The sequence below is a fragment of the Electrophorus electricus genome, chromosome 3 (assembly GCF_041902795.1).
Source record: "Electrophorus electricus isolate QZ-2024a chromosome 3, ASM4190279v1, whole genome shotgun sequence".
Classification (NCBI taxonomy): domain Eukaryota; kingdom Metazoa; phylum Chordata; class Actinopteri; order Gymnotiformes; family Gymnotidae; genus Electrophorus; species Electrophorus electricus.
This window is the reverse complement of record NC_137499.1, coordinates 5,079,303-5,101,122: the sequence shown is the minus strand read 5'-3', so window position 1 is coordinate 5,101,122 and position 21,820 is coordinate 5,079,303. Positions and strand designations below refer to the sequence as shown.

At 47.9% G+C, this 21,820-nt stretch overlaps 1 protein-coding gene across 1 annotated transcript in view; it reads left to right on the top strand.

Moving 5' to 3' along the window:
- The window catches only part of igf1rb (insulin-like growth factor 1b receptor), a 71,176-nt gene extending 53,263 nt beyond the window's left edge, over positions 1–17,913 (top strand). The window contains exons 11-21 of the mRNA XM_027024666.3: positions 9,629–9,912; positions 10,210–10,343; positions 10,830–10,995; positions 11,192–11,282; positions 11,742–11,812; positions 12,015–12,244; positions 12,450–12,557; positions 12,754–12,913; positions 13,206–13,335; positions 14,365–14,499; positions 17,048–17,913. Of these exons, the coding sequence (XP_026880467.2) occupies positions 9,629–9,912; positions 10,210–10,343; positions 10,830–10,995; positions 11,192–11,282; positions 11,742–11,812; positions 12,015–12,244; positions 12,450–12,557; positions 12,754–12,913; positions 13,206–13,335; positions 14,365–14,499; positions 17,048–17,531 (1,993 nt within the window). The 3' untranslated portion in view covers positions 17,532–17,913. The remainder of the gene's footprint in view (positions 1–9,628; positions 9,913–10,209; positions 10,344–10,829; positions 10,996–11,191; positions 11,283–11,741; positions 11,813–12,014; positions 12,245–12,449; positions 12,558–12,753; positions 12,914–13,205; positions 13,336–14,364; positions 14,500–17,047) is intronic.
- The last annotated feature ends 3,907 nt before the right edge of the window (positions 17,914–21,820 follow it).

The window sequence follows — 21,820 nt, the reverse complement described above, 5'->3', positions numbered from 1 at the left end:
AGAGAGAGAGAGAGAGAGGACTAGATGAGAAGGAGAGAGAGAGAGGGACTAGATGAGAAGGAGAGAGAGAGAGAGAGGACTAGATGAGAAGGGAGAGAGAGAGAGGACTAGATGAGAAGGGAGAGAGAGAGAGGACTAGATGAGAAGGGAGAGAGAGAGAGAGGACTAGATGAGAAGGGAGAGAGAGAGAGGACTAGATGAGAAGGGAGAGAGAGAGAGACTAGATGAGAAGGGAGAGAGAGAGAGAGAGGACTAGATGAGAAGGGAGAGAGAGAGAGAGAGGGACTAGATGAGAAGGGAGAGAGAGAGAGAGAGGACTAGATGAGAAGGGAGAGAGAGAGAGAGAGGGACTAGATGAGAAGGGAGAGAGAGAGAGAGAGACTAGATGAGAAGGAGAGAGAGAGAGAGAGACTAGATGAGAAGGGAGAGAGAGAGAGAGGACTAGATGAGAAGGGAGAGAGAGAGGAGAGGACTAGATGAGAAGGGAGAGAGAGGACTTAGATGAGAAGGGGAGAGAGAGAGAGAGAGGACTAGATGAGAAGGGAGAGAGAGAGAGAGAGACTAGATGAGAAGGAGAGAGAGAGAGACTAGATGAGAAGGGAGGAGAGAGAGAGAGAGGACTAGATGAGAAGGGGAGAGAGAGAGAGAGAGAGACTAGATGAGAAGGGAGAGAGAGAGAGAGAGAGAGAGAGGACTAGATGAGAAGGAGAGAGAGAGAGAGGACTAGATGAGAAGGGAGAGAGAGAGAGAGGACTAGATGAGAAGGGGAGAGAGAGAGAGAGGACTAGATGAGAAGGGAGAGAGAGAGAGAGGACTAGATGAGAAGGGAGAGAGAGAGAGGACTAGATGAGAAGGTGGAGAGAGAGAGGACTAGACGAGAAGGGAGAGAGAGAGAGAGACTAGATGAGAAGGGAGAGAGAGAGAGAGGACTAGAGAGAGAGAGAGAGAGAGAGGACTATGAGAAGTAGAGAGAGAGAGGGACTAGATGAGAAGGGAGAGAGAGAGAGAGAGAGGACTAGATGAGAAGAGAGAGAGAGAGAGGACTAGATGAGAAGGGAGAGAGAGAGAGAGAGGACTAGATGAGAAGGGAGAGAGAGAGAGGACTAGATGAGAAGGGAGAGAGAGAGAGGACTAGATGAGAAGGGAGAGAGAGAGAGGACTAGATGAGAAGGGAGAGAGAGAGAGAGAGAGGACTAGGATGAGAAGGGGAGAGAGAGAGAGAGAGGACTAGATGAGAAGGGAGAGAGAGAGAGAGAGGACTAGATGAGAAGGGAGAGAGAGAGAGAGAGGACTAGATGAGAATGGAGAGAGAGAGAGAGAATTAGATGAGAAGGAGAGAGAGAGAGAGAGATTGGGATGAGAAGGGAGAGAGAGAGAGAGAGGACTAGATGAGAAGGGGAGAGAGAGGACTAGATGAAGGAGAGAGAGAGAGAGAGGAGGACTCAGATGAGAAGGGAGCAGAGAGAGAGAGACTGATAGAGAAGGGAGAGAGAGAGAGGACTAGATGAGAAGGGAGAGAGAGAGAGAGAGACTAGATGAGAAGAGAGAGAGAGAGAGAGAGGACGGACGGAGAGGAGAGAGAGAGAGAGAGAGAGGACTTAGATGAGAAGGGAGAGAGAGAGAGAGGACTAGATGAGAAGGGAGAGAGAGAGAGAGGACTAGATGAGAAGGGAGAGAGAGAGAGAGACTAGATGAGAAGGGAGAGAGAGAGAGGACTAGATGAGAAGGGAGAGAGAGAGAGAGAGACTAGATGAGAAGGGAGAGAGAGGACTAGGATGAGAAGGGAGAGAGAGAGAGAGAGACTAGATGAGAAGGGAGAGAGAGAGAGAGAGAGAGAGGACTAGATGAGAAGGGAGAGAGAGAGAGAGAGGACTGATGAGAAGGGAGAGAGAGAGAGAGAATTAGATGAGAAGGGAGAGAGAGAGAGGACTAGATGAGAAGGAGAGAGAGAGAGAGAGGACTAGATGAGAAGAGGGAGAGAGAGAGAGAGAGAGAGAGTGACTAGATGAGAAGGGAGAGAGAGAGAGAGGACTAGATGAGAAGGAGAGAGAGAGAGAGTGGACTAGATGAGAAGGGAGAGAGAGAGGAGAGACTAGATGAGAAGGAGAGAGAGAGAGAGAGAGGACTAGATGAGAAGGGAGAGAGAGAGAGAGGACTAGATGAGAAGGGAGAGAGAGAGAGACTAGGATGAGAAGGGAGAGAGAGAGAGAGACTAGATGAGAAGGAGAGAGAGAGAGACTAGATGAGAAGGGAGAGAGAGAGAGAGGACTAGATGAGAAGGAGAGAGAGAGAGAGGACTAGATGAGAAGGGAGAGAGAGAGAGAGGACTAGATGAGAAGGGAGAGAGAGAGAGAGGGACTAGATGAGAAGGGAGAGAGAGAGAGAGGACTAGATGAGAAGGGAGAGAGAGAGAGAGAGGACTAGATGAGAAGGGAGAGAGAGAGAGAGGACTAGATGAGAAGGAGAGAGAGAGAGAGACTAGATGAGAAGGGAGAGAGAGAGAGAGGACTAGATGAGAAGGGAGAGAGAGAGAGAGGACTAGATGAGAAGGGAGAGAGAGAGAGAGGGACTAGATGAGAAGGGAGAGAGAGAGAGAGGACTAGATGAGAAGGGAGAGAGAGAGAGGACTAGATGAGAAGGAGAGAGAGAGAGAGAGGACTAGATGAGAAGGGAGAGAGAGAGAGAGAGGGACTAGATGAGAAGGAGAGAGAGAGAGAGAGGACTAGATGAGAAGGGAGAGAGAGAGAGAGAGGACTAGATGAGAAGGGAGAGAGAGAGAGAGGACTAGATGAGAAGGGAGAGAGAGAGAGAGAGAGACTAGATGAGAAGGGAGAGAGAGAGAGAGAGAGGACTAGATGAGAAGGGGAGAGAGAGAGAGAGAGGACTAGATGAGAAGGGAGAGAGAGAGAGAGAGGACTAGATGAGAAGGAGAGAGAGAGAGAGAGGACTAGATGAGAAGGAGAGAGAGAGGAGAGGACTAGATGAGAAGGAGAGAGGAGAGAGAGGACTAGATGAGAAGGGAGAGAGAGAGAGAGGACTAGATGAGAAGGAGAGAGAGAGAGAGAGGACTAGATGGAGAAGGGAGAGAGAGAGAGAGGACTAGATGAGAAGGGAGAGAGAGAGAGGACTAGATGAGAAGGGAGAGAGAGAGAGGACTAGATGAGAAGGGAGAGAGAGAGAGAGAGGACTAGATGAGAAGGGAGAGAGAGAGAGAGAGAGGACTAGATGAGAAGGGAGAGAGAGAGAGAGAGAGGACTAGATGAGAAGGGAGAGAGAGAGAGAGGACTAGATGAGAAGGGAGAGAGAGAGAGAGGACTAGATGAGAAGGGAGAGAGAGAGAGAGGACTAGATGAGAAGGGAGAGAGAGAGAGGACTAGATGAGAAGGGAGAGAGAGAGGACTAGATGAGAAGGGAGAGAGAGAGAGGACTAGATGAGAAGGGAGAGAGAGAGAGGACTAGATGAGAAGGGAGAGAGAGAGAGGACTAGATGAGAAGGGAGAGAGAGAGAGGACTAGATGAGAAGGGAGAGAGAGAGAGAGGACTAGATGAGAAGGGAGAGAGAGAGAGAGGACTAGATGAGAAGGGAGAGAGAGAGAGGACTAGATGAGAAGGGAGAGAGAGAGAGAGGACTAGATGAGAAGGGAGAGAGAGAGAGAGGACTAGATGAGAAGGGAGAGAGAGAGAGAGGACTAGATGAGAAGGGAGAGAGAGAGAGGACTAGATGAGAAGGGAGAGAGAGAGAGAGGACTAGATGAGAAGGGAGAGAGAGAGAGAGGACTAGATGAGAAGGGAGAGAGAGAGAGAGGACTAGATGAGAAGGGAGAGAGAGAGAGAGAGAGGACTAGATGAGAAGGGAGAGAGAGAGAGAGGACTAGATGAGAAGGGAGAGAGAGAGAGAGGACTAGATGAGAAGGGAGAGAGAGAGAGAGAGGACTAGAGAGAAGGAGAGAGAGAGAGAGAGGACTAGATGAGAAGGGAGAGAGAGAGAGGACTAGATGAGAAGGGAGAGAGAGAGAGAGAGGACTAGATGAGAAGGGAGAGAGAGAGAGAGAGAGGACTAGATGAGAAGGGAGAGAGAGAGAGAGGACTAGATGAGAAGGGAGAGAGAGAGAGAGAGAGGACTAGATGAGAAGGGAGAGAGAGAGAGAGGACTAGATGAGAAGGGAGAGAGAGAGAGAGGACTAGATGAGAAGGGAGAGAGAGAGAGAGGACTAGATGAGAAGGGAGAGAGAGAGAGAGGACTAGATGAGAAGGAGAGAGAGAGAGGACTAGATGAGAAGGGAGAGAGAGAGAGAGGACTAGATGAGAAGGGAGAGAGAGAGAGGACTAGATGAGAAGGGAGAGAGAGAGAGAGGACTAGATGAGAAGGGAGAGAGAGAGAGAGGACTAGATGAGAAGGGAGAGAGAGAGAGAGGACTAGATGAGAAGGGAGAGAGAGAGAGAGGACTAGATGAGAAGGGAGAGAGAGAGAGAGGACTAGATGAGAAGGGAGAGAGAGAGAGGACTAGATGAGAAGGGAGAGAGAGAGAGGACTAGATGAGAAGGGAGAGAGAGAGAGGACTAGATGAGAAGGGAGAGAGAGAGAGAGGACTAGATGAGAAGGGAGAGAGAGAGAGGACTAGATGAGAAGGGAGAGAGAGAGAGAGACTAGATGAGAAGGGAGAGAGAGAGAGGACTAGATGAGAAGGGAGAGAGAGAGAGAGGACTAGATGAGAAGGGAGAGAGAGAGAGAGGACTAGATGAGAAGGGAGAGAGAGAGAGAGGACTAGATGAGAAGGGAGAGAGAGAGAGAGGACTAGATGAGAAGGGAGAGAGAGAGAGAGGACTAGATGAGAAGGGAGAGAGAGAGAGAGGACTAGATGAGAAGGGAGAGAGAGAGAGAGGACTAGATGAGAAGGGAGAGAGAGAGAGAGGACTAGATGAGAAGGAGAGAGAGAGAGAGGACTAGATGAGAAGGGAGAGAGAGAGAGGACTAGATGAGAAGGGAGAGAGAGAGAGGACTAGATGAGAAGGGAGAGAGAGAGAGAGGACTAGATGAGAAGGGGAGAGAGAGAGAGAGGACTAGATGAGAAGGGAGAGAGAGAGAGAGGACTAGATGAGAAGGGAGAGAGAGAGAGGACTAGATGAGAAGGGAGAGAGAGAGACTAGATGAGAAGGAGAGAGAGGAGAGAGAGGACTAGATGAGAAGGGAGAGAGAGAGAGGACTAGATGAGAAGGGAGAGAGCGTGAGAGAGAGAGAGGACTAGATGAGAAGGGAGAGAGAGGACTAGATGAGAAGCGAGAGAGAGAGAGGACTAGATGAGAAGGGAGAGAGAGAGAGAGAGGACTAGATGAGAAGGGAGAGAGAGAGAGGACTAGATGAGAAGGGAGAGAGAGAGAGGACTAGATGAGAAGGGAGAGAGAGAGAGGACTAGATGAGAAGGGAGAGAGAGAGAGAGGACTAGATGAGAAGGGAGAGAGAGAGAGAGGACTAGATGAGAAGGGAGAGAGAGAGAGAGGACTAGATGAGAAGGGAGAGAGAGAGAGGACTAGATGAGAAGGGAGAGAGAGAGAGGGACTAGATGAGAAGGGAGAGAGAGAGAGAGACTAGATGAGAAGGGAGAGAGAGAGAGAGGACTAGATGAGAAGGGAGAGAGAGAGGAGACTAGATGAGAAGGGAGAGAGAGAGAGGACTAGATGAGAAGGGAGAGAGAGAGAGAGGACTAGATGAGAAGGGAGAGGAGAGAGAGGACTAGATGAGAAGGGAGAGAGAGAGAGAGGACTAGATGAGAAGGGGAGAGAGAGAGAAGGACTAGATGAGAAGGGAGAGAGAGAGAGAGAGAGGACTAGATGAGAAGGGAGAGAGAGAGAGGACTAGATGAGAAGGGAGAGAGAGAGAGGACTAGATGAGAAGGGAGAGAGAGAGAGAGGACTAGATGAGAAGGGAGAGAGAGAGAGAGGACTAGATGAGAAGGGGAGAGAGAGAGAGAGAGGACTAGATGAGAAGGGGAGAGAGAGAGAGGACTAGATGAGAAGGGAGAGAGAGAGAGAGGACTAGATGAGAAGGGGAGAGAGAGAGAGAGGACTAGATGAGAAGGAGAGAGAGAGAGAGAGGACTAGATGAGAAGGGAGAGAGAGAGAGAGAGGACTAGATGAGAAGGGGGAGAGAGAGGACTAGATGAGAAGGGAGAGAGAGAGAGAGAGAGGACTAGATGAGAAGGGAGAGAGAGAGAGAGGACTAGATGAGAAGGGAGAGAGAGAGAGAGAGGACTAGATGAGAAGGGAGAGAGAGAGAGACTAGATGAGAAGGGAGAGAGAGAGAGAGGACTAGATGAGAAGGGAGAGAGAGAGAGGACTAGATGAGAAGGGAGAGAGAGAGAGAGGACTAGATGAGAAGGGAGAGAGAGAGAGAGGACTAGATGAGAAGGGGAGAGAGAAGAGAGAGAGACTAGATGAGAAGGGAGAGAGAGAGAGAAGGACTAGATGAGAAGGGGAGAGAGAGAGAGAGGACTAGATGAGAAGGGGAGAGAGAGAGAGAGACTAGATGAGAAGGGGAGAGAGAGAGAGAGGACTAGATGAGAAGGGGAGAGAGAGAGAGAGGACTAGATGAGAAGGGAGAGAGAGAGAGGACTAGATGAGAAGGGGAGAGAGAGAGAGAGGACTAGATGAGAAGGGGAGAGAGAGAGAGAGGACTAGATGAGAAGGGGAGAGAGAGAGAGAGGACTAGATGAGAAGGGGGAGAGAGAGAGAGAGGACTAGATGAGAAGGGGAGAGAGAGAGAGACTAGATGAGAAGGGGGAGAGAGAGAGAGAGGACTAGATGAGAAGGGGAGAGAGAGAGAAGGACTAGATGAGAAGGGGAGAGAGAGAGAGAGGACTAGATGAGAAGGGGAGAGAGAGAGAGAGGACTAGATGAGAGAGGGGAGAGAGAGAGAGAGGACTAGATGAGAAGGGGAGAGAGAGAGAGAGGACTAGATGAGAAGGGGGAGAGAGAGAGAGAGGACTAGATGAGAAGGGGAGAGAGAGAGAGAGGACTAGATGAGAAGGGGGAGAGAGAGAGAGAGGACTAGATGAGAAGGGGAGAGAGAGAGAGAGGACTAGATGAGAAGGGGAGAGAGAGAGAGAGGACTAGATGAGAAGGGAGAGAGAGAGAGGACTAGATGAGAAGGGAGAGAGGAGAGAGAGGACTAGATGAGAAGGGGAGAGAGAGAGAAGGACTAGATGAGAAGGGAGAGAGAGAGAGGAGAGGACTAGATGAGAAGGGAGAGAGAGAGAGAGGACTAGATGAGAAGGGAGAGAGAGAGAGAGGACTAGATGAGAAGGGGAGAGAGAGAGAGGACTAGATGAGAAGGGAGAGAGAGAGAGGACTAGATGAGAAGGGAGAGAGAGAGAGAGGACTAGATGAGAAGGGAGAGAGAGAGAGGACTAGATGAGAAGGGAGAGAGAGAGAGAGAGGACTAGATGAGAAGGGAGAGAGAGAGAGGACTAGATGAGAAGGGAGAGAGAGAGAGGACTAGATGAGAAGGGAGAGAGAGAGAGGACTAGATGAGAAGGGAGAGAGAGAGAGGACTAGATGAGAAGGGAGAGAGAGAGAGGACTAGATGAGAAGGGAGAGAGAGAGAGGACTAGATGAGAAGGGAGAGAGAGAGAGAGGACTAGATGAGAAGGGAGAGAGAGAGAGGACTAGATGAGAAGGGAGAGAGAGAGAGGACTAGATGAGAAGGGAGAGAGAGAGAGGACTAGATGAGAAGGGAGAGAGAGAGGACTAGATGAGAAGGGAGAGAGAGAGAGGACTAGATGAGAAGGGAGAGAGAGAGAGGACTAGATGAGAAGGGAGAGAGAGAGGACTAGATGAGAAGGGAGAGAGAAGAGGAGGACTAGATGAGAAGGGAGAGAGAGAGAGGACTAGATGAGAAGGGAGAGAGAGAGAGGACTAGATGAGAAGGGAGAGAGAGAGAGGACTAGATGAGAAGGGAGAGAGAGAGAGGACTAGATGAGAAGGGAGAGAGAGAGAGGACTAGATGAGAAGGGAGAGAGAGAGAGGACTAGATGAGAAGGGAGAGAGAGAGAGATGAGAGGAGAGAGAGAGAGGACTAGATGAGAAGGGAGAGAGAGAGGACTAGATGAGAAGGGAGAGAGAGAGAGGACTAGATGAGAAGGGAGAGAGAGAGAGGACTAGATGAGAAGGGAGAGAGAGAGAGAGGACTAGATGAGAAGGGAGAGAGAGAGAGAGGACTAGATGAGAAGGGAGAGAGAGAGAGAGAGGACTAGATGAGAAGGGAGAGAGAGAGAGAGAGGACTAGATGAGAAGGGAGAGAGAGAGAGAGAGGACTAGATGAGAAGGGAGAGAGAGAGAGAGGGACTAGATGAGAAGGGAGAGAGAGAGAGAGAGGACTAGATGAGAAGGGAGAGAGAGAGAGAGGACTAGATGAGAAGGGAGAGAGAGAGAGAGGACTAGATGAGAAGGGAGAGAGAGAGAGAGGACTAGATGAGAAGGGAGAGAGAGAGAGAGGACTAGATGAGAAGGGAGAGAGAGAGAGAGGACTAGATGAGAAGGGAGAGAGAGAGAGACTAGATGAGAAGGGAGAGAGAGGACTAGAGAGAGAGAGGGGACTAGATGAGAAGGGAGAGAGAGAGAGAGAGAGGACTAGATGAGAAGGGAGAGAGAGAGAGAGAGAGGACTAGATGAGAAGGGAGAGAGAGAGAGAGAGGACTAGATGAGAAGGGAGAGAGAGAGAGAGGACTAGATGAGAAGGGAGAGAGAGAGAGAGAGGACTAGATGAGAAGGGAGAGAGAGAGAGAGGACTAGATGAGAAGGGAGAGAGAGAGAGAGAGAGAGAGAGAGAGAGAGAGAGGACTAGATGAGAAGGGAGAGAGAGAGAGAGGACTAGATGAGAAGGCTGACAGTGGGAAGTGGGGGGTCCAAGGACTAAGGTAGCTGAAGAGAAGATAGTGAAGGGCCCTGTGTGAGTTGTAGGGATAAATAATGAGTGTGTTTTATGCTTAAACTTTAGGGTGAGAAAGAGGAACGTGACTCCAGTAAAGAGACAAAAGGCTAGAAAATACTTCATCTCCTGTTCTGAGGTGTCCAGGTTGGGAGACATTTGTCTGGAGAGGGCATGTGAAACACTTACCATCTGTAGGTTATTTAGTGGCAAAGCGCTCCCAGAGAGCTGAGGGGTGTGTGTGTGTGTGTGTGTGTGTGTGTGTGTGTGTGTGTGTGTGTGTGTGTGTGTGTGTGTGTGTGTGTGTGTGTGTGTGTGTGTGTGTGTGTGTGTGTGTGTGTGTGTGTGTGTGTGTGTGTGTGTGTGTGTGTGTGTGTGTGTTTTGTTTTGTTTGTCGGGGGATATGGTGTCCTTTCCAGATCATCTGAGGACAGAGTCTGTGCTTGCTTTGGCAAAGAAGTGTGTCACTCGCTCCCTTGGGGGGGATTAGTACAGACATGTGACCTGACATCAGTCACCCCTAACACACACACACACAAATGCATACAAACATACAAATGCCTCCCTTACCCACACCCCATCCCTCACCGTTAAATTTAATTTTACAAATCCAACCCCCTCCCAAAAATGGACATTTTTGGATTGCTTTTGAAGTCACACTTGTGACCTCTCCTCCAAATTCAAATCCCCTTCTCTCCCATCCAGGCCTCCTGACCGGCGGCGGAGGGACGTGTTCGGCATAGCCAACGGCACTCTGACGCGCAACCCGCTCCCCACGAACGGCAGCTTGGCCGAGGGCAACTGGTCGACGGCCGCCGCCACCCCCAGGCACGACTATCCCTTCCTGGAGCGGAAGGTGCTGGAGAGGAGTGCGGAGATCCGCGGCCTGCAGCCGTTCACCGTCTACCGCATCGACCTGCATGCCTGTAACGACGCGGTCCAGCAGTGCAGCGCCGCTGCCTTCGTCTTCTCCCGGACCAAGCCAGCGGGTAAGGCAAGGCCAGCAGAGGGTTGCCCGCCCGTCACCTAGCCACCCTGCGGCTCAGCGCCTTTGTGGCAGTTGTGTCCCGTAAGGTTATGGGCAGGTGGGACATTCCATTCTGGCTCGAGTTCAGCCAGTCGTCCTGTGATCCTGCCGATCCTGTTTATTAATAATATTAATACTCAAAACAAATCTTTGTTTATGTACAACTCCTCCTTTATTAATTTAATGCCATGCACAAGGACAGAAGTGTATGTGTTGTCTAAAGTGGGCATCTGAGCGTGTGCCATCTGCACTCTCCTAGACAAGGCAGACAACATCCCCGGCCATGTGAGCTGGGAGGACCAGGACGACACGGTGATCCTGAAGTGGCCAGAGCCAGCTAGGCCCAATGGCCTCATCCTGCTCTACGAGATCCAGTTCCGCCTTGGCTCAGAGGTGCTCACCCCATTCTCCACGCTCTCCTGCTTAGACACCGACACTCTTCTCTTCCCCACCATCAAGAGTCGCGGCAGGACTGTGCGCAGCCCTCACGGGGTGTCAGAGCAGGCATAAGCTTAAAGAACAAGTGCTTGAAATGCGTCTGTAGTTTCTGGTGTGAAACGTCTGAGACACTTGAGATATGGCTCTTTGTAAATGCAAGGTACGGTACGGTATCAGTTCAGGCTATTTGCAGTGTCAGTGTCAGTATGTGCAGTCAAACATACAGTTCTAAAGACAATCTTCAACATTGACCAGAGTTCGGCTGCTGCTGCTGTCCGCCGGAGTTTCCGGACAGATCAACTTGCGCAGAAGCATCAGTTAATCACTGTTAATAGTGTTGCACGGAAAGCTTACAGTTTAAGCAGTATGGGCGTAGTGCACCACCGAAGTACAAGGGTTGGTCCCTCGCTCAACACGTTTGTGGCTCGTGTGCTGTTTCAGCTGGAGAAGCACGAGTGCATTTCCCGCCAACACTACAGGGAGCAGCGGGCCTTGCGCCTCACCAACCTGGGCCCGGGCAACTACTCAGCTCGCGTGCGGGCCACGTCGCTGGCCGGGAACGGCTCGTGGACAGAGCCCGTTGCCTTCTACGTGATGCGGCACGAGCGTGAGTAACCACAGCTGCCGTTGCTGAAGCGCGGTCACCTGCCCAGTTATTCACTCTACGGTAGACCCACGTGTGATTGAACAGAGTTATTATAATGCCGTATCTGTGACGTCCTCCCACTAGCGTAGGTCAGTGTCAGCGGAGGCCCGACCATCGAGCCCAAAGAGGATAACGTTGATTTTCTGTGCAAATGCAGGATACGAGAACTTCCTCTTCCTCATGATCATCCCTGTCGTGTTCATCTTGGCTATCCTTGGAGTCACTTTTCTAGTGGTCAGTAAGAAAAGGTATGCATGTTCCTGAACCCACAGCACACTTGGGCTTAGAATCAGTGGCCTACAGCATCAAAAAACAGCAAACCCCCCCTATCACCACCACCAGCCTATTTTTAGCCTGGGCGTCAAGAAGCCAAAGCTGTACTTTTCTTTCCACTCAAGATGTTAAATAGTGCAGCCCTAATGAATGGCTTTTTTCACACTTTTCGAGCAAGCCTAAGGGGTTTGTCTGAAACCAGGTAGCTTGTATTTGCCTGTTGATTTTTTGTTTGTTTGTTTATTTTGTTGGATTTGGGAATTTTGTTTGTTTGTTTTTTTGTGGGTAGTCTGAGGTGAGGTTTCGTTAGGCCGGCAAGCCGGAGGAAAAACAGTATAATTGTTTATAAGCACTTTCCATTTGTCCTCTGCTAAACATTTTGTGTGTGGTAGTGTGGGGTTTGGAAAATGAAATGGATTCTTTTGAATGTGCAGGAACAGTGACAGGCTGGGGAATGGTGTTCTGTATGCCTCCGTCAACCCAGAGTACTTCAGCGCCGCAGAAAGTGAGTACCAACCTGAGACAACAGGGGCCCTGGGAACAGTATGAACACTGTGTGTGTGTGTGTGTGTGTGTGTGTGTGTGTGTGTGTGTGTGTGTGTGTGTGAACAGAGCGCCTTTGTGGATAAATACCCTGCGTAGGTTTATGTGCAGGTGCACCATGCTCAGCTCCGCTAGAGCCCTCTTGTCCTCGTTTCCCTCACTAGTGTACGTGCCTGACGAGTGGGAGGTGGCGCGCGAAAAGATCACCATGTGCAGAGAACTGGGCCAGGGCTCCTTCGGCATGGTGTACGAGGGCATCGCCAAGGGCGTCGTCAAGGACGAGCCGGAAACTAGGGTGGCCATCAAAACGGTCAACGAGTCGGCCAGCATGCATGAGCGGATCGAATTCCTCAATGAGGCTTCTGTCATGAAGGAGTTTAACTGTCACCATGTGGTAAGGAGGAGGAGGAGGAGGATGATGATGATGATGATGGATACATTTACCTTTAAACATGGTCTTTGTAGATTTTGCAGTATGGCTTTAGATTTCCAGGCCTAAAAATACAGACTTTATACGTTTTTATGGCTTCTCCTATAACTGAGCCTTTGTAAGGGGGTTGTTACCACAAACCATTGCTGACGCGTGGCTGTTTGTGCAGGTGCGTCTGCTGGGCGTGGTCTCGCAGGGACAGCCCACTCTAGTCATTATGGAACTAATGACACGTGGCGATCTGAAGAGTTATCTACGAACACTGCGATCCAAAGAGGTCAACAAAACATAAAACACACATTCAAAATCTATAAGCCTGTTACATGTATGGCAGTCAATATTCAGATTTCTTTTGGGCTTGTGGCTGTACAACAAGCACATGTCTGTATATCTCAAACAGTCCTTCCCGGTGATCCAGTGGTAATGATCGAAGCGTTCTTCCTCTCTCACCTTTGCCTTCCTCTCACCTGTAGAGCACCTCCAGCCTTCCTCTGCCCCCGCTGAAGAAGATGATCCAGATGGCTGGGGAGATAGCGGACGGCATGGCGTACCTCAATGCCAACAAGTTCGTTCACCGAGACCTGGCAGCGAGGAACTGCATGGTGGCTGAAGACTTCACCGTTAAAATTGGGGGTATAGGATTTTTTAGCCATCCATTTATTACTATATGTATATTTGTTCTGTAGCTATGCCACAACATCTGTTTTTGCTCTGGAAACAATGTCTTTCTTCACACTCAAAACATTTGTGTGTATTTGCTGTCTTGCAAAGCTGAATTCAGATTTCCTCTTGTGTCTGACCGTAATGAGCCGTTGCAAGTGTTTTGCGAATGTAAGCGTATAAGCTTGGTGCTTTGCTTGGCTGCTTGACAGCTGTTGCTCTATAGAAGCCGAGGAATCTCACCTCATTTGTCCTTGCTCTGTAGATTTTGGCATGACACGGGACATTTATGAGACTGATTACTACAGAAAGGGCGGGAAAGGCCTCCTACCGGTGCGCTGGATGTCTCCTGAATCCCTCAAAGACGGAGTCTTCACCACCATGTCTGACGTTTGGTAAGCTTCTGTTGCATAGGCTTGCTTTTCATCCGTAGCCCATACCTCTGCATACACACACACACACACACACACACACACACACACACACACACACACACACGCAACCTTGCTGTAGGTACTCTTCTTTAGGTCTGGTTCTCACTAAGAGTTACATTAGCATTGAAGCAGTACTGCAATGCGCTGCTGACTAACAACTAACTATGACTGGTTAAAATAATCTAATATCCAGTATGCGGTCATCTGTCATCAAAGACATCACCATCTTTGAATGGTTTATAATTAGGTAGCATTACATATGGATAAAAAGCACACACACAGCCAAGCAGATACATGCACACACAAATACACACACCCAAGGTTCTGAGCATAATGGATGCACGGGCAGGTAAGCGTAGAAAAGTTTTCCCTCTGTGTTTAAGTGGAGTTGGTAAGCATGATACTGGACATGAGGTAGAACTCGGGCCTCGGGGTCTGGTCCCAGTGATCCTGTGTCCAGAGGAAGCCCCTTTGAGCCCCTTTGTTCTAAATGGTAAATCACTTCACATAAGACCACGCTTTGAATGTCAGTAATAGTCTGAGCAGTACATTTGGGTTATCTATAAATGGAGCAAATTGTATTGTGCAAAAGGAAAAATTTGTGGTGTTAATTTGTATAAATAGTCATGCATCAACGTATGCTTGCCCAGTACACATTAGCCTAATTTGTGAATAAAAATCTCTTCCTTGTCACACTTTCAGGCTAAACACTATTTTCTAATTGTCAGGCAAATTGTCAAGTGCAAGTGTTCAAATGTAGGGAAACATGTATTTTCCCAGAGATAGTAAGTACTACGTCACTCTGTTCTGTTTTAGGAAACACTGTACACCCTATATGACAAATAACTAGCTAATTGTCAGCCAGCTGTAATAAAAGCAGGATTTAACCCGCCGCGCTGCGTGAGCGTGCATGAGCGTGCGTACGCGCCCGTGTGTGTGTGTGTGTGTGTGTGTGTGTGTGTGTGTTAACCCCTCTCCCTCTGTCTCTAGGTCCTTCGGAGTGGTGTTATGGGAGATAGCCACCCTGGCTGAGCAGCCCTACCAGGGCATGTCCAACGAGCAGGTGCTGCGCTTCGTCATGGAGGGAGGCCTGCTGGATAAGCCCGACAACTGCCCCGATATGCTGTGAGTCTGCCCGCTCCTCTCTCCGCTTGCCCCATGGCCCAGGTTCAGCCCGGCTCGGCTCTCCGCTGAAGTGCAGTCACCAGAAACTTGTGCGGTTCCAGCAGCCGAGTAACTTTGGGGCGACCGCTCCGGCCTGGTTCGCCCTTGGGTGAGTGGACCAGTAGCCAGGCTGGTCCTCAGTGCTCTGGCAAGCGTCCGTCCGCTCACTCCTCCATTCCTCGAGTTCCTGTGTTTGCACAAGAGGTGCAGAGCTCTGCCTAGCCACGCTGGCTCGGCACGTGGCAGCAGGGCAGCTGGCTCCCGGCCGGCTCACCCAAGCGCTGTCCGCCACTGCCAGCTGTCCATAGCTGTGTCACAAGACCCTCTATGGTTTTCCCCAGCTGAACTTGGTTGTAAATAAGGTGGGGTGATGTCATGGAGCTGTGCGTGCGTGTGCGTGTGTGCGCGCGTGCGTGTGTGTGTGTGTGTTTCCTCAGTAAAGTGAGACCAGTAAACCTGTGAATGGGAGGTGGGGGTTTGTTGCTTATATTCCTTTATGGTCTGAGCTACACAACCTCACCTGTGGCTCTGAATGTGATGTTTTGCTTAAGAGAAGTCTGTATTTGCCGATAAGGAGCTGAATGCAATCATTGTGTTGATTCTGTTACCAATTCTACTATAGTAGTTTATGTAATATGTGTTGCCAAACAATACTGGATCATTTTCTCATACCTAAATCTATGAGAACAACTGATGATAAAAATGAAAGGAATGTGGATATTACCTGAATCCTGTTTGGAGTCACATTTTGTCTTTGTTCACAGCTTTCATCTTTGTAATACAGTTGGCACTGTATTTTGGGTTCAGGAGCCTGCCGGCTTTTGTTCTCCTATTCATGAGCGCACGGTACCACATGGCTACAGCCAGTCTCGCCTTACATACGCCGTGTTGTTCTCTACGGCTTCGCTGGGGCCAGGTGCATGTTTCTGTTCAGTCACAAGATTAACACATTTCTGTGTTTGTGCTGTTGCATCTGCAACAGATGCCCACGCACACGGGCGTTCCTTTGTGCCGAGGGGAGGCATGCAGGCAGTGCGGCGGAGGTCGCGGAGGCGCTTCTGTCTCCCCCCTCAGTGGAAAAACCTCATAAAGTGCCATGCAGGGAAAACCAGGCTCAGGGCACTGGGTCCACTCTCTCAGTGGTTGCACGCACTGAACTGGGGTTTGTTTGAAGTAGCGTGTCATCGAGTGTGTGCGCGTGCACGTGTATGAAATGTGTGTTTGTGCGAGGGAGTGAGTTTGTGGTAGGGTTATTTGTAACCAGTATTTGTGTTGTCAGCTGATGTTTGTATTAACTGTATATGCCAGTAGAGAGCAGCATGTGTGTGCGTGTGCATGCTGTGGCTCTGGGGTGTGTGTGTCTGTCTCTGTCTCTGACTGTCTGTTTGTCTGCCTGTCTGTCTTTAGGGGAGCAGTTGAAATGAAACTAGTAATGGGGGTAGGGTGGTATTGGAGCAGTCAGTAGGCTCCTCTGGTATTCTTAGCTTGTTTGTGTGTAATTAAAGGTGGTGAAGTGGCATGCTCAACAGCGTCGGCTATCTCCCCCCCCCCCCATCTCCCTCTCGCGCTCTCTCCCTCTCGCTCTCTCTCTCTCTCTCTCTCTCTCTCCCTCCCCCAGCTCTTTCTCTCTCTCACTCCTCTTACCCTCACCCCTTTGTGTCTCACACACTCGCTGCGTTGTTCAGAGTAGCGCCAGGGGTTTCCCTTCTTTATGGCCATTGAGCTGCTTGGCCCTGTGATATCTGTACAACTCCTCTGTTTGCTCTGTACTATGGCCGGCCTTGGGATTCACACTGAGAACACCGCAGCTGTGTCTGGCCTATAGCTGCTGTCAGCGTGCATGTTTTATTTGGGCTGGTGTCCACACTGCCACCTGTTGTTTAGCGTTAGAAAGGATCCGAGTGTTCTATCCTATTGATAGGCTCCGAACTAAAATTAATATTTTCGGTTGTATGAAAGTGTGGCAGTTAAGGGTATAAACTTAACAGCCATATTTTTTTCTTTTTTAAACACCTTTTCTTACCTTAATTACCCCCAAACTCCACACACCAACAAAGATGCGCCTGTTCCCGAGGATAGTTACAACTGCTCCAGCAGCCACTAATAATTTCTATTTACATTTTTTGTTATTAATGCATCATTTTAATTTGTCAGTATATGTTTACAGTATTTTCTGTTGGGCCCCAAAATAGTCCATAGATGGGCATTTCATACAGATCCCTACAGAGTGGAGTTGTTTGATGTCATTAATAAGATATGTGGGCAGAGTTTGTGTGTGTGTGTTTGGGTAATTTAAAGTTGATGTAAGTGACTGGTAGAGAGGACCGTCTCTCTACAGTAGTAAATATAGTTAATGCAGCTAGACTATGTTCAAATTTATTGTTGTTGATTATATATTTTTTCACCAAGCAAATATTTTAATAAGTGCTAAAGTCCAGTTTTAGAGTGTCCTTTACAAAATTGCTTTCTGCAGCTTTAATTTCACGTGCTGTCTTGTGTATGCCTTCAGGTTCGAGCTGATGCGAATGTGCTGGCAGTACAACCCCAAGATGCGACCCTCCTTCCTGGAGATCATCAGCAGCATCAAGGAAGACTTGGATCCGCCTTTCAAGGAGGTCAGCTTCTTCTACAGCGAGGAGAACAAACCCCCCGACACAGAGGAGCTGGACATGGAGAACGTGGGCGCCATGGAGAACGTCCCCCTGGAGCCCTCCACCACCCTGCAACCTCTCGCAGCCACCTCGGCCTCCCCGCAGCAGGGTGGAGCCCTGGGTTCCACTGCTCCACCGGGTTCCTCACCCCCTTCCTCGTCGCCAGGCTCGTCGGGGCTGTCCACAGACAAGCGCCCAGGCCCCACCTCGGCTGCCGCCTCCGCCAACGGGCCGGCCGTCGTGCTAAGGGGCCCGTTTGACGAGAACCAGCCTTACGCGCACATGAACGGAGGCCGAAAGAACGAGCGTGCCTTGCCCTTGCCTCAGTCATCAGCATGCTGATCCGGATCTATCCACCACCACCCTCCCCCCCCCCAACTCCCACCTCCATACCAGTTTCCTAGGTTGAGCCTCTTTCTGACTCTGGCCTGGCACACTTGGGGGGGGCCCGACACCTCACCCTGTCTGCCTGGTGTCCAGGGAACCCCAGAAAGGAAATGGGCAGGCAATCCAGTACAAAAAAAAAGGTGTCAAGGCTGTCAGACTTCAATTATACCTCAGTGGATGTCGTTTTTTCTTTCTTTCTTTCTTTCTTCAAGTATTCTGACCTGCATTGACTGACGGGCAGGTGGCAAAACATCTGCTGTTGCTGTAGAAATGTAGAATGGAACACAAACTGAAAAGGAAAAGAAAAAAAAAAAACACAAATAACTTCCAAGGAGTTCACACTCCCTCCTGAGAGCTGAACCGCTTTTATACTGTTTTTGTTACTTTTATAAATTTCCAAATAGGAGAGGGAGGGGGGAGTTTTCAAATCCCATCTTAAATCAGACATGGTGAGGTGGCATTATTGTCAAATGAATTTGAGCATATCTATAAGCAAATCCAACAGAGAAGCACTTGGGGGGGGTGATGCTCATGTCTTTGTTTCCATTTTGTGTCCAAAGACATGCTGTACAGTGAATGGTAGCTCTTAAGAGCGATTGCCACAGAGGTGTGTGTGTGTGTGTGCGTGCATTCATTCCATGTTCCTTTTCCCTTTGGAGCAGCACGGGGGGTGGGGGTGGGTGTTGGAGCAGCACGGGGGGTGGGGGTGGGTGTTGGAGCAGCACGGGGGGTGGGTGTTGGAGCAGCACGGGGGTGTGTTTAGTCGATGTTCGTACCATGGCTGAAAGCCAGGGGGCGCTGAAAAGAGATGGGAAAGGGGAAATGAGGCCCCACACTCCTACTGGGTGTTCTAAGTAGTAGAGCAGAAAGTCTCAAACCTGCCTTTTTTCCAAATGGTATACTCCCCCTCTGTCTCTATTTGAAGCCCTTCTGTGCTCTTGAAGGAGCATGAAAGCAAATACAACACAATTTTTACACTGGTGTGTGTGTGTGTGTGTGTGTGTGTGTGTGTGTGTGTGTGTGTGTGTGTGTGTGTGTGTACATTTTTTCTTTTTCCCAGCTCTTCTTGTGCTTAACGGTTACAATGAGCAGAGAGGCATTTCACTGATTCGCCTCCTATATCTTTTTGACCAGTTGTCTGTCTTTCACATTCGATTCTACTGCAAAACTTCCATACGGTTGAGCTGCATTCAGACAAATAAGTGCTGTCAAGCATTGCAAAAAATTAACAAATAAATAAAGGAGCAACTAAAAAAGACAAAAAACAAACAAACAAACAACCCCACACACACATGCAGTGACCACATAGCAAGAAAATAAAACCCAGAACAGAAAGCAAGGAAAAGAGCATTGAAGCAAAGATGTAAAGTTTCATTAGTTAGTTTGGAGTAAGGGCATTGTGGAGCAGGGTTTGTTTTCTGTAGTCCTGTCACATTCTCCTACTGCATAGTCCAGACATCTCTCGATTGTTTTTTAGTTGTATGTCGGACCACAAAGCATACACATCATTTGTCTGTGTCACTTTTGTACCTTTTTTACAGTTCAGAGGAACACCTATATGTCTGTACTGAAAGAAGCTGCTATTTTATTCTCATTTTCTTATGTGGTTGTAATATATACCTGTATGTTAAAGATCCTTTACTGTGTCCACTACAGTCCATTTTCTAGTACTTTTGCAGAAAAATGAAAAAATATATACTATTTATAATTTTTGCCCCCAAGTGGAAAGTTTTATTTTTCTCTCCCTCCCTCCCCCACTATTACTGAGTGTGTTATTTTGGAAATATTTTTTTCTGAAAATAGAGCCCTATACGCCTTTAGACCATCTTTTATTTCTTTGGGAAGGGGGCAAAGGTACAAATTGATATACTTACTGTTACAGTCATGGTGGCACTATGTAAACATAACTCTTGGACACCTAGCAGTCAAGAGTCAGTGCAGTCAGCAGTCAAGCAACCGTGTCTTACATAACATCAAGACGCAACCAAAATCTCAGGTTCAAATTCAAAATGTTTCATTCACACCACCTGTTCCCCTCTTATTTTGCCCTGCTTGTGGAGGCATCTAAATTTAGCATTTTTACGGATTTTTCTTTCCATTGCATATATAGCTGTTTTGTCTCATACTTGACATTCAAGTTTATTTGTGACTGACACTGCCACCATGTTCACCGCCTTTTTAGTATAAAAAGAGAAACAAGCATTAAAAGGATATGATTTGGCATATCTATGCAGAATTAGTGTTAGTTTGTGCATGAAAGCTGTCACCTTAATGCATTTCACAAGGTTTAACTAGCGCCTGTGTGTGTGTGTGTGTGTGTGTGTGTGTGTGTGTGTGTGTGTGGTTTTTGAAGGATTTTTTTTTCATAGCCTAATTTACTTTACTACCTTCATTTCCCTTGTTTTCATTATTTATTTTGATTACATTTTCTGTGATATGTTTAAAATCACTGTAAAAAATCCCCCTTGATTGTGTTACATTTTGAGATATTTTTATATATTTCTTTTTTCATGATTTTGGGACTTTTTTTGTTTCTCCTTCAAGCATTTATCTACCTCACCCTTTTTATGAATATATATGTACTTGTATATAAAGAAAATACATTTCACAACCCTCTGCCCCGCCCTCCCTCCCCACCGAAAAGGACAATATTACTGTGTATCTGGGTAAACCTCAAACACTACAAACCACAATCTAGCAGTGGAGAAGTGCTGGCATTGTGGACATTTGTACAAACTGGCTGCTTTCTTACTTCCCTATAAGATCTCCAATTTGTTCATTATTTATTTTAGAGATTAAAACATAAAAGGACAGGCCTTATTAATTTGCTTCAGATGTGCTGGAATTTTGTTGACATTTAATTTATGCTTTTTTGTTTTGCTAAGATGGGGGGGAAACGGTACAAACTAGATGGTAAAGTCGGGACGTGTGCGTCACTAAGATACGCTTTGAATGAAATAGTCATTTATTCATGTTTAGCTACCCCCAAGTGTTTAATCATACAGCAAGTTAACTAATTTTTCTCTCGAGCTTTATTTTCATTGTAATTTAATTTGTGAGTATTGTGTTTTGGAATCCAAACATTTGGTTGAAATGAAAACTTGCAGTGCAAATTGCAGCAAACATTGTTGACTGTATATTGATGGCCTATGATTCGATGCTGTTGTCTGGTGTATTGAATGTATGTTACGGTGAGATTTAATTGATGTTTGACTTGTTCTGGGCCTTGGAAAGCTGAACCACTTTTGAATCAATGGAGCAACAAACGTTTGCAGTTATATTTGATGGACTGCTTATTGTTACTGAAATTGAAGTTCCCCTTATCTTTTACATTATGCAGCCAACAATCAGAATGGATATGGCTTGTTTCCATGGGAAACGGGTTCTGTGATGGGTGGTCCAGAAGTCAGTAGCTTTTAGTCATCATCATCATTGCCCTCTCTTTCCTCAGTTATTTCACAGCTGCCCGTTAAAAGGCACTAAATGTTTGTCAAGCCACGTGACATGGGACAGGAGGCCGAAGATGACGCAGAGACAAAAGTTTGAGGAGAAACAGGAAGACAGCCCAAAGTTTGGTGTTCTGTTTAATTTAATGTCAGGATTCGAGTAGACAAATAGCTGAACACTAGTATGTGGAGCTAACCTCTCTTCCAAATCAAACTGGTCCTGATTATTTTCCTCTCGTCCACACCAACATCAGTTAATCTCTCCTCACTTAAACTTTCTTTTACTTTTTTTTTTTTTTTTTGTGTGTGTGTAAACTGCAATACCATTCCAAGTGATGGGTCAGAGTCCCACGTGGCCCCATCAACTACGGGCTAGATATACTCAGGGCTGAAGGTCTGGAGTAGGTCCAGGGGACAGGCCTCGACCGGCCCAAGAGCCTTCTTTGCTCTGCTGCTGCTGATAGTGCTGCTTCCGATCATTTTATGTAATGCATATCTGGAGTCTGGACACTACAGTGTACTCTACGAGTACATGGAGTTTGATAAGAGCGGGTGGATGATGTTGATGAGAATTGATGGCTTATTCTAGATCTCTTAAAACAAAAAAACAAACAAAAAAAAGAAACCCCCACAAAGTTTTATACAGTTTATTCCATGTAAACATTTTTACCAATGACCATTCTGATATTTGTCAAAATATGGTGTTATTAAATTGTGACAAAAAGCAAGTGTGAGAGAGAAGTTCAAACCTATTTAATAAAGGATATATTGTAGATATGGAAATCAGTATGTTACATA